The sequence below is a fragment of the Zalophus californianus genome, chromosome 15, assembly GCF_009762305.2.
Source record: "Zalophus californianus isolate mZalCal1 chromosome 15, mZalCal1.pri.v2, whole genome shotgun sequence".
In the NCBI taxonomy this organism is placed as follows: domain Eukaryota; kingdom Metazoa; phylum Chordata; class Mammalia; order Carnivora; family Otariidae; genus Zalophus; species Zalophus californianus.
In genome coordinates this window covers 32,602,956-32,620,949 of record NC_045609.1, presented here as the reverse complement: position 1 = coordinate 32,620,949, position 17,994 = coordinate 32,602,956, and the positions used below count along the sequence as shown (strand labels likewise).

At 54.0% G+C, this 17,994-nt stretch overlaps 1 protein-coding gene across 1 annotated transcript in view; it reads right to left on the bottom strand.

Moving 5' to 3' along the window:
- CDH23 (cadherin related 23) overlaps positions 1-17,994 on the bottom strand; it is a 414,708-nt gene that overhangs the window by 180,628 nt on the left and 216,086 nt on the right. Inside the window, exons 10-11 of the mRNA XM_027587690.2 lie at positions 3,820-3,932; positions 1,937-2,125 (exon numbers count right to left, since the gene is read on the bottom strand). Coding sequence (XP_027443491.2) covers positions 1,937-2,125; positions 3,820-3,932 — 302 coding nt within the window. The remainder of the gene's footprint in view (positions 1-1,936; positions 2,126-3,819; positions 3,933-17,994) is intronic.

Here is a 17,994-nt window from a genome sequence, read left to right as displayed (position 1 = left end):
CTCGCACCAGCCCGCTATGCAAACCCTGCATCGTTCGTTCACACAGTACGGCCTGCTCCCTCCTCCTACTCGAAGGTTCCTCTCTCTGGGCCTCTCTGTGGGCCACTGCCCAACCCGCCAGCCCTCCTGGCTGCTTTTCACCATCTGATTTGTGTCCCAAGACTCAGCCCTGGTCCCCCCTTTCACCATAGAGCTTTGGCTGGTCCTCTGGCCCCTTCTTCCCCCATCCTCGGCCAAGCTCTGGAGCCATCTCTGCCGGTTGTCACTGGCCCACACGCGGGGACCAGCATCTCTGTTCTCTTGGACATTCATCATAGCCTGAAACCAGACAGGGTACTTTCTCCCGAGGCTCTCACTCCCACAGCAGTGTCTAAAGGGGGTGCTGCGCTCCAGGGGGATAAAAGATGACCCCCTGGGGCATGAGAAAATGTTGGAGCTCGTTTTCATACCTGTTTATCTCCACCTTTTAAACTTTCTACATTTTTGCATATGTTTTAAAAAAGTACCTACTACCCTCGTGTAAACATACTTGGTTCCATGGGCTACACTCCCCCAAGGGACCAAATATAGCTCCTTGTAAACAGTAGGTGCTCAGTACCTACTTTAGTTATCTCAGATAGGGATGGGATGACTTAGCAGGAGGTGGGGGCAAGTGGCCGACGCACGGGCGCATGCGCACCCACACGCAGTGGGACTGAGCTGCCCTCGCGGACCTGCGTCCTTGGTGGGGGCAAGGGTTGGCTGGGGTGGACGTGGACGGTGTGCAGCTAAGGGAAGCTGACAGGAGCCGGCTGAATCATGGGAGGAGGGGCTCCTGGGCAGGTGTGTGGGGGGGTCTGTTGAGCAGCCGGAGTGGAGAGGGGCAGGAGCGAGCGGGAAGCCAGGCCTGGAGCAAGGCCAGTGCGGAGTCCCGCATTGCGAGGCATAATTGCAGAGAAGCCCCTCAGGCTGGAAAACCTAATGGAATTCCTGAGCAGAGTGGGCCGGGAGCCGCGGTAATAAATAGAAGTGCTATTAAGGACTGTGGCTGCTGACAGGCAGGGGAGAGACAGGACACGGGAGGGGTGGGGGGGAGGAAGGCTGAGAGGGTCTCCCCATCAGCACGGCCCATCCAGGCCTGGTGGGGGAAGGGCCCCATCCCGGAGCCTCCTCCCTCCTGTCCTTCTGGGGCTCTCCCTCACTCACCGCACATGTCCCTTCCTCTTAAGACTGGCCTCAGCCAGGCAGGCCCTGCAGGGGGCTGCACGCCTCCCAGACCCCCGGCGTCTCCTTGTGGCCTGGGATCCCCTTGAAAGCACTTATGCTACTCATATGGAAAAGGAGGAGTCATTACTACACCCAAAGCAGAAATAAGACTTTTTTTTTCCCCCCAAGGTCGTATTTATACAACAGCCCCCAACTTTTAAAATATCTATTTTTGGGGGGCACCTGGGTGGCTCAGTCGTTAAGCGTCTGCCTTCGGCTCCAGTCATGGTCCCAGGGTCCTGGGATCGAGCCCCTGCATCAGGCTCCCTGCTCGGCGGGAAGCCCGCTTCTCCCTCTCCCACTCCCCCTGCTCGTGTTCCCCTCTCTCGCTGTCTCTCTCTCTGTCAAATAAATAAATAAAATCTTTAAAAATAAATAAATAAAATATCTATTTTTTCGTATATGTTTTATGATGTACATATTAGATCAACAGGATGAGCCTATATTCCTAAATAAATCACTAAATGAAGAACTACACACCAGAAGTGTGTGCTCCAAGAGTTTTTGCGGGGGTAGGGGGTAGGCTGAGGATTAGAGACTGCCGATTTTTGCAGGGGAGGACGGGCAGGAATGTTTGTTTCTATTTTATAGATGGGGACTTGGAAGCCCGGAGGTACCTCGCATCTCTCCCAGGGTCGGAGAGCTCAGGAAGGGCAGGGGTCTGGACAGGCCACACGTCCCCGGAACTCACCTCGTCTTTGTCCACCACCTGGATGAAGAGGGGTAGGGCGAAGCCCACCTGTGCGAGCTCGGTGATGGCCACGCTGTATTCAGAGCTGTTGAACTCCGGGGCATTGTCATTGATGTCAATAACGAGGATGTTGAAGGTTGTGGTGACTGTGGCCTCGGATGGGGTGCGGTCATCGTTCAGCTCTGTGCCCTGCAGGGAGAGGACAAACACCCCAGAGAGGAAGGCAGCCATAGTCACAATATGATCATTGACCAAGGCTTTCTCAATGGTAGGTCCTGTGCTTTATGTAAATGATCCCCATCCCCTCACCACCATCCCGGGCAGAAGATTCTGTCGTTAGCATCCCCATTGTACCTTTGAGGAAACCGAGGCTCAGAGAGGTTAAGGAACTTGCATAAGGACACACAGTCAGGGCAGGTGTCAAACTTAGGCAGTAGGATTCCAGAACCAGGGGACGAGGTGGCGTGGGGATGATAAGACAGATCCGGGGGCTCATCAAGGGGCAAAGGGAGACTATTCAGTTTGGCAGATGATAAAACTGAAGGCACAAGAATTTTTATGCTAGCAGGTAATCAAGACTGAATTTGGCATCTGCTATGGCCCAAACACTGTGCTAGGTACCATGAGGGTCTGTGTCAGACTCGGGGAGAAATCCTGAGTGCCAAATCCTTGGGTCCCCTGTCTCTGCACCAGAGCCTGCTGGCCCCCAAATACCCATCCCCAGGTCTCACTCAATTCTCTGAACCCAAATCTTTGGGCAGGAGGCCCAGGACTAGCTATCTTTTACCAGTTCCCCAGGAGGTTTGGATTCACAGCCAGCCAAGTTTGGGAACTCACCCTCACATTTTATATAAAGATGGAAGAACTGAGCTCGGGGTCCCGCAGTGAGCTGGGGGTGGCGCTGGGGCCAGGCCACAGTTCTCTTCAACGGGAACCGCGTGCCTCCATAGGAAGCAAGCAGAGAGGAGGGGAGGCAGAGAGGGGCCCCTGGCTTGGTGGCTTGATGCAGGGTAGGGAAGGGGCCATGTGTTAGCCCCTCTCCCCTCGCCCCTACCCGGCCCAAGTGAGCACACTGGGTGGCAGTGTGCTCACAGAGGAACCAGCTGGCCAGGGAGGGCTAATCAACCCGTTGCTGTTGCAGCCTTCCCAAGGTCAAGGAGAGCAATCAAGGGCCAGGCTGGGCTGCTCCATTAGCCTCGGGATGCAAGGACCTCCTTCCCCAAGCCCTTCTCCTCAGGCCTTGTGCCCTCCCCCGCCCCATCGATGGGAGGGGCTGAGGAGGACCCCTGTGGCCCAGGCAAAGTCCACACCCTAAATGGGTTTCGCAGGGAATGACGGCTCTGCAAATCAGAGATTTTAACTGAAGCCGGCCGTCAGTGGCAGGGGATACAGGGGCCAGAGGGTTATGGCTCCAGCACACCTCCAGGGTAGGGACCCCAGCGGTTTCCCCCTCTCCCCACTATGTTACTGCTCCCGAACTAGGGAATAGCCCCAGGGGAGCTGTCAGAATTAGAAATGGGACAAACCCCAGAAACGGGGTCAATATAAGAACTGAGTTGGCTACAACAGAGAACTTGGAATCATAGGTAGCATTAAGGACCTCGGATGAGCACCTCCTATGTGCCCCCTCATTCCTCAAAGGGGGATAAAAGTCCTAACCCTATGTAATTGTTGATAATGGCTGTGAGGTGCCCAGCACCAGGCCCTGACTCGGCCTACGCCCTGGTAAGTGTGGTCCCTTCCTGACGGGGTCCTGGGCACGAGCCCCGGAACCATGCAGGGCGAGAGGCCGGGGGCTTCCGTGGGGGCACTGCTGGAGGCTGGTACCACAAGTGTGGGCAGCCCTCCCCATGGGACGAAGCTGCCCGCCACCTGACTCTCACCTTCACGGTCAGGATGAAGCCGTGGCTGTACAGGGGGTTCTCCCGATCCAGTAGGCCGTTCAAGGTCAGCGCTCCGCTGATATAGTCCAGGGCGAAGATACTGTTGGTGTTCCCTGCAAGAGAGAGTACCATTCTAGGTATGCCTGGGGCCCAGGCCAGGTAGGCAGGGGCTGCGGTCAGGGCTCCTCTGTGTGTGTGAAGGATGAATCAGTAACTTAACACGGATGCTGGCCCAAGGAGTAATGGGAAGTGTTCTGGAAGATGCGGCCCACGCAGCAGACAGCACTGATTCACAGAGCAGAGGATGTTCTGCTCCTCCTTTGCTCTGTCTCTTGGAATGAGTCAAGGAGAAAGTCTTGGTTTGGTGCTAGTATGCCTACAGCACCTCTCCAACACGTGCTTGTTTTCCTTCGTAACAGAGAGAGAGCAGGCTTCAGGCTCGGAAGCTTCCAGGGGGAGTGGTACTCAGCTAAGACTCAATAACTGCTATGTTCTGAATGCTTGCTTCCCCCCAGAATTCATATGGTGACATCCAAAGCCACACAACGGTATTAGTAAGTGGGACCTTCGGGAGGTGCCTCGGTCACGAAGGTGGAACCTTCATGGATGGAATTAGTCTCTTATAAAGAGAGACCCCAAGGGATCCCAGGCCCCTTCGATCATGTGAAGACACAGTGAGGGATCACTGTCTATGAACCAGGAAGAGGGCGCTTACCTGACCGTGCAGACACTCTTGATACTGAATTTCCCAGCCTCCAGAATTGTAAGAAATAAATTTCTGTTGTTTATAAGCCACACAGTCCCTGGTATTCTGTTATAGGCAGCCCGAATGGACTAAAGCAGAAACCTAGTTTGGTTTCCTTTTGTGCTTATTTTTACGGTCATTTTCTATTCTTTTTTTTTTTTTTAAAGATTTATTTATTTATTTGAGAGAGAGAGAATGAGAGCGATAGAGAGCACGAGAGGGAAGAGGGTCAGAGGGAGAGGCAGACTCCCCGCCGAGCAGGGAGCCCGATGTGGGACTCGATCCCGGGACTCCAGGATCATGACCTGAGCCAAAGGCAGTCGCTTAACCAACTGAGCCACCCAGGCGCCCCAACGGTCATTTTCTATTCTAATTTTCTATTTGGTATAAAAGTTCCTTTTATAATAAATGTAAGTTAAAGACCTAATTCAATTTTAAGAATGAGCATTTATTTTAAGTACCTATTAAAACTTGAAGTACATATTTAAAGTACTGGCAAAATTCATACACAAGCGACACCAGCTCAGTTGGAAGCTTCTGTGCCCACCCCTGTCTCCCCGACCAACTTCACTTTATGCTTCCCCCTACAGGTGTCCCATGTCCCCAGAGCGGCTTCCCCAGCTTCCCCAAATCACCAGGTCCGTTCCTGCCTCCTCTTCCGTCTGTGTACACCTTCCTCTCCGGGCCTCCCCTCTCACCCTCCCACCGAGTGCCACTCTTCTTCTTGCTCCTCCACCTCCTCCAGGAAGGCGGTCCGACTTCTCTGGCTGACCCTCCATGCTCACAGGCAGTGGCCACCGTACTGTTTGCTCTCCCATTGCTCCCTGTGTGTTCACGGGCTCTTCCTGGCCGGCCTGAAGCTGGGGGGCCTTTCATGACTGTCCCTCAAGGACCCTGGCCAGTGCTGCGCACCCAGTGGCAAGCAGGTTCCTGAAGGATCGCTGCTCCCAGCCCACCTGGGCCCCCACTCTCGTCCGTGTACCCTTCCCGCCAGGCTGTGAATTCACCTGGGCAAATCCCAATTCCACTCTTCTCTCTTCCTCATTAACCAGTTTGTTGGCTCATTCACATACTCACACACTGCCATTCATTCGCAGAGTCAGCCATCTCCGGGGCCCTGTGCGTGGTGCTGTGGGGGATGCGGATGTCGGTCTCTCGGGAATCCTGGTAAGGGGGCTTCGACATGTGTGAGAACCAGCATCTCTGAGTTCACATCAGGGAGAGACTGTTCGCATGTGGGAAGGCTCAAGGAAGGAGAGCATCACAGAGGAGGTGGCGTTAAATCCCCATACCACCATGTAGCAGCTGTGTGACCTTGGGCAACTCACCTAACCCCTCTGTCTTGGTCTCCCCATCTGTAAAATGGGGATAATGGATCTACCTCACAAGGTCATGAAAACTGAATGAGTATGAAATATATGTATGTATATATACACACACGCGCACGGAACAGTTCCTGGCACAAAGAAAGTACTCACTAAGTACTGCCTGAGCTGGGCCCTGGACGATGGGCAGGATTGGGGAAGGGGATGGATGGACACTGATTCCACAGGTAGGAACTAATCAATACCCCGGCCTTCGACACACACAGGTGGAAGCTACTGTATCTCCCCACAAGCCCCATGCCCCAGCTCTAAAGGGATCTGTGCACGGTTAGGGGCTCGTATCATCTCTTGGATCAACTAGGGAAAGCACAGAGTGGAGACAATTTCATCTTCTAACTTTAGACTTTGGGACGGGCTGTTCTCGGCTAACCCTCTGCTGGCTGGCAAGGCATCGGCCTCTACCCGGTTGGTAGCTAGAGGCTGTCCTCCCCTGTCCTCCCGGCCCACTACAGGGGTTGGCTGGGGCAGGGGAGAGACAGCTGATGCTTGCAGAGCCCGTTCAGGTCTCACGTCACTCTCAGACTGTGGGCTTTGGGGAATCTGACGTGGGGCCTGGCCAGGGAGTGGACATCACTCCAGCCTCCCCCTTGCCCGGAGCTTCCTCCCATGGCCATAGAGAGACCTGGACACCTTCCTGCTGAGTGGGTGTAGTGGAGAGGACAGGGCTGTAAGGAAGCATAGACATGCATGAAGGTAAGGGGGTGTCTTTTTGTTTAGCCAGGAATTCCGCTGCTGGGGAAGCAGGAGGATGGAGGCTTTCATCTGTTTGTCATTAGCTAATCCATTCAACAATTACTGAGCTCCTATGATGTGCCAGAGACACATTCTAGCAGGGGATGCAGCCCTCAACCAGGTGTTCACATCACAGGGTGATCAGGGCTGAGGTGGGGTGATGCATGGACATGACAGGGCCCTTTGGGGGCTGGGTCCTCTGAGTCCCTAAATGCTGAGCTGAAGGGCTGCCCTGAAGCAACACCTCCGAGCCTCCTGCCACCCATTACCCACCCCAACAGCGTGGGCCCCGCCTCCCCAGCTCCCAGGGCTAGCATCCCATCATTCTGAATTTCCATATAAATTTATTCTTCCCAATAAAGGAACCTATCAAATGTTTAAATGTGATTCAATTGTTACCTTCGTAAGATTTTTCCTATATACCCTTCACAAACCAGAAGTCCCTTATTGAATGATGTGCTTTGGGTTTTGGCTTGAAAAATGGGGTTATCAACCATGGCACACTCAGCTGGACCTCCCCACACAGCACCTCTGGCCCAATGATGACCCTACTGCCCATCCCCGACCTGAAGTCTGTCTCCAGCACATAAACTATCCCTTCCCCTGACCCAGGCATTTATCTCCAACAAATGTGCAGGCAAATGCCCTCCAACTGGTACACATTCAAATTCAGGGACCCTCCGCCAACACACATACACACACAGATGCCTTTTTTCCCATATCTACCGGTGTGGAGTTCCCCTCTCAGCCTCCTGCCAAGTATGAATCACCAACTCCCAGGACCAACAGCCAGAAAGGGTTACACCCAGGGAGCCGACAGGACCACCTGAGTGAGCCACTGGCTCTGATGGTCTGTCACCATGGCAATAGCAGGACTCCTGGGATGCTGGTTCAGGCACGGGCAGGAGGTGAGCCCTGAGCCCCAAGCAGAGAGGGCCAAGGGTAGGACTCTTTCAAAGACTGATGGACTGATTACATCGCTCACTCATTTGAGTTCATATTGAGCACCTATTGTGTGCAAGATGCTAGAGAATCAGTAGAGAAAAGCAGGCCAGGTTGATGTGGTCAGTTTTACGGTGAAGATCGACATTAACGATATAATCAGGCTGTTGAACACATAAGTAGGCTCCCTGAAGGAAAGCAACGTGGCATAGAGAGGTGGTTAAGATTATGCCCTCGGGAGGGCGACTGTATGGGTTCAGATAGCTCTGCCTGTTGCTGGCTGGGTGAGCTTGGTCAAGTTACGTAACATAGCTGGATGACCTCAGTTTTCTAGTCTGTAAATTGGGGGTAACAATAGTCCTCACCGGAAGGAGTGAATACAGCGCCTGACATGTAGGAAGTTCTCCACACAGGTCGGCTACCTGTGCTGGACCGAGATGATACCACCGTGGACCACCTGTTCCACGCCCACCCCCACCCAAGCCTGTGACTGAGCCAACCCTGTCCTCTGGCCAGGAGGGCCTCACAACCAAAAGCCCATGTGTACAAACTGGCAGCCCCGAGGCCAAGGCCAAGGCCCACAGGGCATCTCACCAGGGCTCTGGCCTCGGGGATGGGTCACCATTTCCTTGCTCTTCTCCCTTAGCTCCCCTACTATCAACCTCCCTTCCCCAGGGGGCTGTGGGCTTGGCAGCCACACAAACAAGTTTTTCTGCTACCCTGGAAGCTGATACCATGCTGTCAGCCCTCTGGTGTCCCAGACATTCTTTATCCAAGTCCCGTGGGGACTGGGGGGCCAGGGGAGGCTTACCCGGGACGCCTTTCACCTGTTCAGCCCCATTGCTGAGCAGAAGGACAGCTGCTTCCCCTGGGTCGACAGGTGCTGTCCTAGGTGCCTGTGGATATTACCTGGTAGGGGAGGGGTTCTGGGGTGGAGTGGGACTGCACCTCGGTGCCCTAAGGGCCCTGGGAACTGGTGACTTAAAGCGTTCACAAAAGAGAAGAAGCAGGTCCTTATCGCCCTGCTGGTTCTCTTGGGGGCAGCCACCCCTTCTAGGAGCTCTAGGCACCCAGACCTCTTCAGATTCCAAAAGGAAAGGCCAGGGGGATGTGAATCAAGTCTGCGAACGCATGAAAGGCTGCCAAGGGGCCATCCCCACCTTCTTTCCCTTATTTATGAAGAACAGTAGCTGGTACTCATCAAGAAGTTCCATGTGCCAGGAACCGAGTGAAGTCATTTGTGCAGCCATATTACTTACTCCTCACAATAACTTACTAAGAACATAGCCATGTGAGGAAGCAGGTTCGGAGAGATCAAATAACTGGTCCAAGGTCACGTGGCTACTAAGTGGCTGGCTTACATCTCTCTTTCTTGCCCCACGGGCATTGGCCCTGCACACCTGTTTGCACCACTCTGCACTTGGCCCCATGCCAAGGGACAAGCAGATGCAGAGACACAAGAGATCATCCTCCTACATAGAATGGAGTGGTACCAGGTTGCTTTTTGCTCAGGAGGGAGTCCCAGGTTAAAACGCCGTAACGTCCTGGGAAGTTCTAGATCAATTCCTCCACGGCAGATCGAGGTAGCAGCAGAATGTCTACGTGGCGATGTCCTCCAGGTGGTGGTGAGGAGTGCCCACGGTGGGGACTAGTGGGAAGGCAGGGCTCTGGGCAGGAGCTCTTAGCAACCCAGGTGTTTATACACAGAGGGTGCTGGCAAGGCTACCTGCAGGGCAGACCTATGGCTCCAGGGAGGATGAGCAGGAGAACTTAGGGAGACCGGCAGTAGTCTGAGATGCAGGGGGACACTGTATAGTCCCAGGTGCCCCGAGGTAGGAGAGGAGGAAGTTCCAAGAAAGAGAGGTCAGCGGGTCAAGCAGCATCGAGAGAGAGGCTCGGGAGACGGAAGATCCGGCAGAGGCCGGCAGTTGGATCTTCAGATGCCCCCAGAGGTCAGACTGTGAGACCCTGCGGGCAGGTGGGGCACAGATGTGGGGACAGTGAGCAGGTGCAGACCCGTGGGGAGTCACACACAAGGAGAGAGGCAGAGTGGCAGCTAGAGGGCGCAGCAGAGTCAAGCCAAGGGCTCCGGAGTTTTACAGCTGGTCCAAGGCAGAGGGGAGGAAGTGGGAGAGGGAAGGTGCATGGAGGGAGTGCGGAGGGGGGAGAAGGTCAGCCTCGGCAGACAGGAGGCGCAGCTCTCTCTTTGGGCCATGGAGGCTCGCCCGCCCACCGCCTTGTTCCTCCGAGGCTGACAGCTTCCCCCACTCCCGAGGTGCCCCTCCTCCTAGCTCCTGCCAAATCCCATCACTCACACATCATGCCCCCTTGTTATCTCGCCCGGCAGCATCTTGACCCACAGCGAGCCAGGTCCGGGAGGAATGCAGTTAGCGAGTGGCTGATGGTACACATGGGAACACAGGCATGACTTTCAATTGCTTTGTCTGCTCTGCTGGGCTAACAGCAACCCGGCCTGCTGCCCTCCAAGTTGAAGGAAAACCAACGGCTTCCACCCTGTTCCTTCCTGTTCTTAAGATCCACCTTCAGTGTCACAGGCCTCAGGAAGCCAGTCCTGGGGGCCATGGCATCTTGCAGTCCTCTGAGGCCCAGGCTGGGCTGCATGGTGGGGGCGTCCCTGGTTCTCCCAGCAAGATCCAGGGTGGCCTGGAGAAGGGCCAGGGTCTCACACTTCTGTCCCCCGGAGCACTCAGAAGGACACCTGAGCGGTGATTAGGAAGGGTCACGGAGCACACACTGGGTGGGGGCATGCTCCAGGCTGGCCCTGCCCTGGGGCTGACCAGGGGAGAAAGGAAGAAAAAGGCCGTGCTTATGAGGAGCTCATGATCTGTTTGGGCTTCTGGGCTCAAACATCCAGCCACTCCAATGTCAGTCCCTGGATGGAGGATGGGGGCTGCAGGGAGGTGACCTGGGGGACGCTGACCCTCACCTGGCCTCTGACTTGCTCACCCTGCCCTCCTCAGGCCCAGGGTCAGGGGCCCTTCCCAGGGAAGAGAGCAGAACTGGGATTTGCACCCCCTTCTCTCCGGGGGTCTCTGTCTGGAGCCTGTTTGATCAACACCCAGGGGAATACTGTCTACCATTCATAAACTGGCAGGATGAACAGAGACCTAGGTGCCAGCAACAGATGTGCCACTTACCAGCTGTGAGACCTCCCGCAGACTGCTAATTCCTTTGAGCCAAACTCCTCCTCTGTAACGTGCAGGTAACAGCTCCCACCTCACCAGGCCGGGTGAGGACCAGGCGTGATCATGTCAATAGAACACCTATGGCAGTGCCTGGCGCACAGTAGGTGCACAGTTTGGTTCCTGTTCCTTCTTCCCCTGCTAGGCCTGCCTCCTGAATGGAAGAATCAAACCGGGCCGTCCCCCGCTCTGGTGCAGCTCATCCAGAGAGAGCTGTGAGTGGGTTGCCCTGCGACCAACATGATCGTGTCTGGCACCGTGTGGCGTTTTGCATGCCTATCTTTTTCAATTTTCACACCCCAACCCTAGGAGATAGATACTATCATACCCATTTTACAGATAAGGAGCCTGAGGCACAGAGCAGTTAAAAAATCACTGGTCCTTAGTCATCCAGGTAGTGAGGGGTGCAATACGGAGTTAGACTCAGCTCTCATGAAGCTGAAGAGTTCAGGCCCACCCCCCACCCATGGGCCCTGGATTTTCCTTCCTCCCGTGCCAGCCCTAGCCCAGGAGACAGCCAGCTGTATGTGTGCTGCTTTGGCCCTCGGGGTCCACGGGGCAGGCTGGCCTGTGGGCCGCCCCCCGCCCCCGTCCCATCTGACAGTATTGCTGCATGATGAAAACTGGGAGTCAGTCTGGGACACGGGCTTTGGGCAAGATGTCTTATGAATTAAAAATTGTTACTTAGCTGCCTGCTGACAAAAGGGGCCGGTGTCCTGGGCGGCCCCTGAGCTGGGCTGCATTCAAAAGCTCTGGGATCAACATATGGCAACCGGTGGGTGTGGGTTACCTTGGCTCTCAACCAAGGGAGGGGACACAGGCTGAGAGCTTGCTGCCCCTCCGAAGGACCCTCGAGGAGGCCGGGGAGGGTGGGTGATTAGGCCTACCCCCTCTCCAAAGCTTCTCCAGAAGCCCCTAGAACCCTCTCCCTGCAGAGCTCTGCGGGGTACCTCATCTGCATTCAGGCCTCAGCTCCAGCATCACCGCCACTGAGGAGCCCTCCATAACCACTCACTGGCCCTGCACACCCCTCGCTCTCCACTCCATTAGCTTGTTTTTTTTTTTCCCTTCAAAGCACTTCTACTTTCTGAACCTCTCTTTTCATCCATTTATGGGTTTGCTTATTATCCGTCTCCCCTCACTGCAACATAAGCTGCAGGACAGTAAGGATCAGTTTCCCCAAATGACCAGCTGATGCCCAGCAGGTGCTCAACAAATGTGTGAATGAACAGATGGACTGATGCAGGGATGTGGAGGGGGGGCATTCTGAGGTTCAAGTCAAAGGCAGGACAGCATGCTACTGGCGTGACTTGTAACATCACACATCACAGAGACCATAATGCTCCGGGGCTCTGAGGAGGGATCAGCCAATTAGCCATTCCAACCGGGGCGATCGTCTGCTCCTGAGGCCCCTGCATGGGTATGTCTGCCCAAGCTGAGTGCATCTCGGTTAATTATGGTTACTGCCGTCCCATCGGGGAAAGACAATCCTCGAGTTCCCTCAGGTAGGTGTGAATGGCAGTCTGCTTGCCTTGCAGACATTTCACAGAACGGCAGTTTTCATCAAGCTCCCTTAAACCGACAAACGATGACCTTTCCTAATAAGACCACAAACTGGACTCTGATGAATTTGCTAATAACTGGCTCCAAAGTGTGACACATTAACCCGAGGAGCCAAGGATAGTCAAACTGATTATGGTAGGTTTGCCGAGGGTCACAAAGCGGCCCTCTGGCCCACAGCAGTGCCTGGCTCCCTGCACCACAGGGGGCCCCAGGCAGGTGGCCTCCATCTGGTGCTCTGAGGACACTTTAATGCGGATCCGCAAAACAGCACCGGGGGTTTTAGCCGGGATCAGAATCTCCCCCATTTCCTGAAAAACCTTTCCTCTTCAACCCCACGTGCCCACAGGGGCAGCTACCACCATGGCGCTGCTTAATAAAGAAAATTAGGAACACCCTAAGTGTCCAACAACAGGCATTAGTTAAATAAGTTAATATACGAGATTCGGCCAGTGTCTAAAAATAATGTTGCAGAAGAAAAGTTTGCGACTTGGAACGATGGATGTTTAAGACGTGTTGGGTTGCTTAAAAAGGAGTCCCCAAAGAGCATAGTTCTATCAGATGCTTCCTATTGTTTAAGAATATATGCTTAGAGAGAGGAATGAAATGCCTACAAGATGTTCACCAAGATTAACTTTAAGTGGGGATGCTAGAGCAGGGTTCCTGTCTCAGTAGTGGTGACACGGGGTTGGAAATCTGTTTTTGTGGGGGCTGCTCTCGGCCCTGCAGGACAACAGTCCTGTTGGTGATGTCCGTGTGTCAGGCCAGGTTCTAAGCACTTCGCATGTATCTATCCATGTCTGAAGACATTTCCGAATGTCCCCGGGAAGGCAGGGGGAGTGGGCATGTGTGTGGCAAAATCACTCCTGGCTGAGAACCACTGTTCTAGAATCCTTTCAACTTTTTCCTTTTGAACCACCTGAATTACAGGTGTTAAAAAAAAAAAAAAGTAAATGCAAGTTCTTTTAAAGAATAATCCCCAAACTTCTAGACAGAGATGATGGTTGTACAACACTGTGAACGTTCTTAATGCCACTGCATTGTACACTTTAAAATGGTGAATTTTAGGGGCGCCGGGGTGGCTCAGTTGGTTAAGCGTCTGCCTTCGGCTCAGGCCCGGATCTCAGGGTCCTGGGATCGAGTCTGCATCGGGCTCCCTGCTCAGCGGGGAGCCTGCTTCTCCCTCTGCCTCTGCCCCTCCCCCTGCTTGTGCTGGTGTGCTCTCTCTCTGACAAATAAATAAATAAAATCTTAAATAAAATGATGAATTTTACCTTCTGTATATTTAAGCACACGCAAAAAACTCCCAAGGTTTGATGACGTGCATCTGTGTGTTCTAAGTTGGTGCCAGATGTGGGCTGACTTGTGAATGGATCTGCTTCAAGGAGCAATGCTTCCTCTACTTCCCTTAGGAGTGTTCTGACAACAGTTTGCTGACGTTAATCTCCCCAAGGGCAGGGGCCTCTCCTGCCTTGGCCCTTGGCCTCAGCTGCATCCCCGAGGAAAGGAATTTGCTCACAGAGGAGTTTGCAAGGCTCCAGAAAGCCTGAGCAGTGCAAGATGAAATCTCTGCCCCCAGGTGCGTCCAGTCTAGATGAGAAAACGGGACCTGTGCCCTAAAGGTGCCTGACCCCAATGAGGGCAGCTCCTGGGGGGCTGGTGCAGGAGGGGCTCCTTCTGCTGGGCCTTAGCATATTTGGGTAAGCAAATATGGGGAGGGGAGAAGGCCTTCCTGTTGGGCATCTAGCAAGAACAGAAGGGGGGAGCCAGCTGGAGGAGCAGCGGTGTTAGGAGCAGCTGATGCCAGAAGGTGGGAGCCTTGAATGCCAGGTAAAGTTTGGACTTCTGTCCTACAGGGAGTCCCTGGAGGCGGGAAGGCCCGTTGGTGATGTCCATGTGTCAGGCCAGGTTCTAAGCACTTCGAATGTATCTATCCGTTAAGCTTCATGGCAACTCCATGGGCAGGGCGTCATCATCTTCATCAATCTCATTAGTGTCATTCCCATTTAACAGGTGAGAAAACCAAGGCACAGGAAGACTAAGTGGTTTGCTTGAAGTCACACTACTGGGTGAGTGGTGGAGCCAGTGCTCCAGGCCAGGCTGACGGACTCCAGAGCCTGTAGAGCTTAGGGCACACGCCAGGCAGCCCCCAAGAGCTATGTGTGAGCTCACTGGAGTCTCAGAGTGCCCTGTGAGGCCGGTACAGCTACCCCAATGATTAGATTAGGAAATCAAGGCTCAGTCAGGGAAGTGCCCCCTTCCAGGACTCATGGTAACTTAGCGACCACGCTGGGATTAGAACTGGGGTCACTCGGGTCTCAAATGTCCCTCACCGCTGCCATTGTCTCTCCTGTGTGGGTCTGGAGACTGGCCAACGACAATGAGCAAGGTGAGGAGAAAGAGAGCAGAGGGCTGTGGATCTCCCAGGAACCCACCTGCTCGCTTGTCCTGAACCTGGTTGCCTCCAGGGCCTGTGGCAGGTGGGCCCAGAACACCCATTCCTACCCTCACCTGAGGCCCCTCCTCCGGCCAAGGGCGGGTGCCAAGGTGGGCCAGGGCGCTGGGCTGTGTTCCCCAGGGGGCTGCCTGTTGTGTCCGCGGCTGGGCCCGGCCCACATAACTCACCCAAGGCTTGGCACTCAAGAGGGCGTCAGGGCTCTGAGAGATTTACGGGCTCCGATAAAGCCATCTCAGTCCTCGAATAAGGAGCCTGTGATATTTGATGATCTGAAAGGCCTTGTCCCGGAGTGGGAGCCCGAGGGGGAAGGAGGAGGGGAGATGCTTAAGAAAACAAAGAAGACAGTGATCAGATGCCTAAGGAGATGGAAGTGGGAGGGGTGTGTTCGTGCTGTCTGTCATCTTGCAGGCCCTCACCCCCTCCTCCAGCACCCCTGCGCCGACCCAGCAGTGGGACGCGGGAGATAGGTGCAGAGAAGGGGCTGCTTACGGAGTGGGGGCCCCAGAGACCACCTACTACACTACCGAGCCTCTAGGTGCCAAGCGCAGGTCGGGGACAGGGGTAATGCCCCCAGGTGCCCACCATCCAACCGGGGAAGACGGGTCTCCGGGAGGACACAGCCCTATGTAAAAAGAAGCTAGCTGGGGACTCGCCATGAAGTCAGGCACTGGATTCATGCTTCTGGGCTTGTGGGCCTCTCTGAGCGTCAGTTTCCTTACTGTGGATGAGAATACCTGTCCTGCTCACAGGGCTATTTGGAGGTTCAACGAGATAAGGGATCTGAAAAGGCTTTACAAACTGTGATGTCCTGAACCTAAGTCAGATATGAGTCAAGGCCGATGATCCAAGCATCTAGGGTAGGTGGAACCAAGCAGGGCCTGGAGCTGGATGACATTAGGCAGAAAAGATTGTGAGAAGGGGGGCAGGGTGGGGTGCCAGGCCAGCTGCAGGCGCACACCGGAGTTTGCGGAATGAGGCGGCATGGTGTCCCCAAACCTTCCCTTCCAATCCTGTATCCCAGGGTCTAAACTCATCCTCTAAATGTCACTTGTTCCGTTCCTTGTCTTGTTATTGCCATTTCGTCTCCATCATGTGGGAGGAAACTTGGGCATCAGAGAGCCCTGAGTTGGAATCCTGGCTCCGCTACTTCCAGCCACTTTGGGCGAGCGACGTCACCCTTCTGAGCCTCAGCTTCCTCACCTGCCAGCCAGAGACAGTAACAGAATTTGCCTCCTGGGGTTGCTGGGAGGATTGACGGAGCCCACGAGCATGAGGCTGGCTTGGAGCAGGGCTCCCCGAGTCGCCGAGTCCTCCGGTCTCTCCTGCCACTTCCCCTCCGTGGCTGCTGAACCCGACAGTCCCCCAGCTGCCCCCCTCCCTCCGGCCCTAAGTACTGCAAGTTCTGGAGTGAATGACTTTCAAATCTGGGAAGGAGAGCCCATCACACACACCTTGAGCTGGGTAATTTATGAATCAAATTGTGCTCCGTCAGGGCTCTGCGGCCCAGAAATAGATGTGGTCGGACGAGGTTCAGGGAGCCAGGCTCAGACACAGTTATCTTCATACAAACTGGCCACTCGCGGGCAGAACCAGCCTGGATGACTGACCTTGAGGGGCTCCCTGGGGGTCTGCGGAGACCCCCTCAGCCAGGACCCTGCTCTGAATCCTGCAGAGAGGACAGAGATCTGCCTGGCGCTCAGGAGGAGAGCTGGTGACCCTGGGCAAGTTACTTAACCTCTCTGGGCCTCAGGGTCCTCCCTTGTTTAAAAAAAGATGGGCTTTCCTTTGGCACTGGTTTTTCAAATGTCTTTGCTCTGGTAGCAAATCCTTTTGTCAGACAAAATCTTGCACAAAACCCCAGTATAGAAAACAGTCGAGAACAGAGCTAGCTGCCCTGCCTGAGGTCGACGATGGGGGGAGGTGATGGCGTCCAGCATATTCTGTATACTCCTTGCCCACAGAGGGGTCCCAAGGGATGGGCTGCAGGCTTGGGGCCTCGGGGAACTTGGAAGTCCCCGTGGACTCTTTCAGTTTTAAGATTCCATAGTTGTCTACGAGTGCACACGCAAGGATGCACAGGGCCTGCCATTATGCCATCTAGGTCATCTTAGGACCAAGGAACGCTGACCAGATGGGTGAAGTTCTTGAAGACCAGAGGATTGATGTCTTCATCCAGATCTGATCTTTCTGAAAGGGGTAGATGTTGTAGTGCCCAAGACCACTCCTCTCAAGCTGTGTGACCATGAGCAAGTTAACTATCCTCTCTGGGCTTTAGTTCCCTTGGCTGTAAAAGGGGAGGCATAATACTTATCTCACAGAACTGATGTGAAGGCAAAAGCTGGTAATGCATCTATTTAGTTCAGCACAGTGTCCAGCATATAGTAAATACTCAATAAATATTAGCTGTTGTTATAAATTCTTTCGAAGGAAGGACACTTGGCACTTGGTACATTTTATCTTGCTTAATCCTCATAGGAGCCCCACTGACTAGTAAACTGATATGAGAGGCTAATTTGTCTCAAGTCATATGGCTGGTAAGTGGTTGAACTAAAATCTGAACCCACAGCCTTTAATGCCAAAGCCTGTGTTCTCTCTCCTACTCCTCCCTAGAAACATTGCTTCTAGAAGGTCCTACCAGGAAATCCCCAGACTGTGCCAGGCATAGTTTCCCAATGATGGAGGGTTTTCCAGCCTCTGGTCAGTGACTCAGAGTGTAACATCAAAGCAGATATTTCTGGTCAGGGAAAGACTGGGGTTAACAACTACTAACAATTTAGCTAAGTACAAAACCCACCCAACAATGTGGAAAGCAGAAAAAAATCTTGCGTTCTACTGAAAATGGGTCAGAAATCATTATGTTCACAAGAAAAGATGGCAAATTTGTCCTATGGGGTAGGAGCCCCCCAATATGAAAACAAGAAGGTCAGGTTTTCCCAGACGGTATCTCTGGGAACTCTGATGCATAGGATATAAGAAAAGCCAACTTTTCTTTTTCTTTTTTTTAAGACTTTATTTATTTGAGAGAAAGAGTCAGAGAGAGAGAGAGCACACGAGAGGGGGGAGGGTCAGAGGGAGAAGCAGACTCCCCGCTGAGCAGGGAGCCCGATGTGGGACTCGATCCCAGGACTCCAGGATCATGACCTGAGCCGA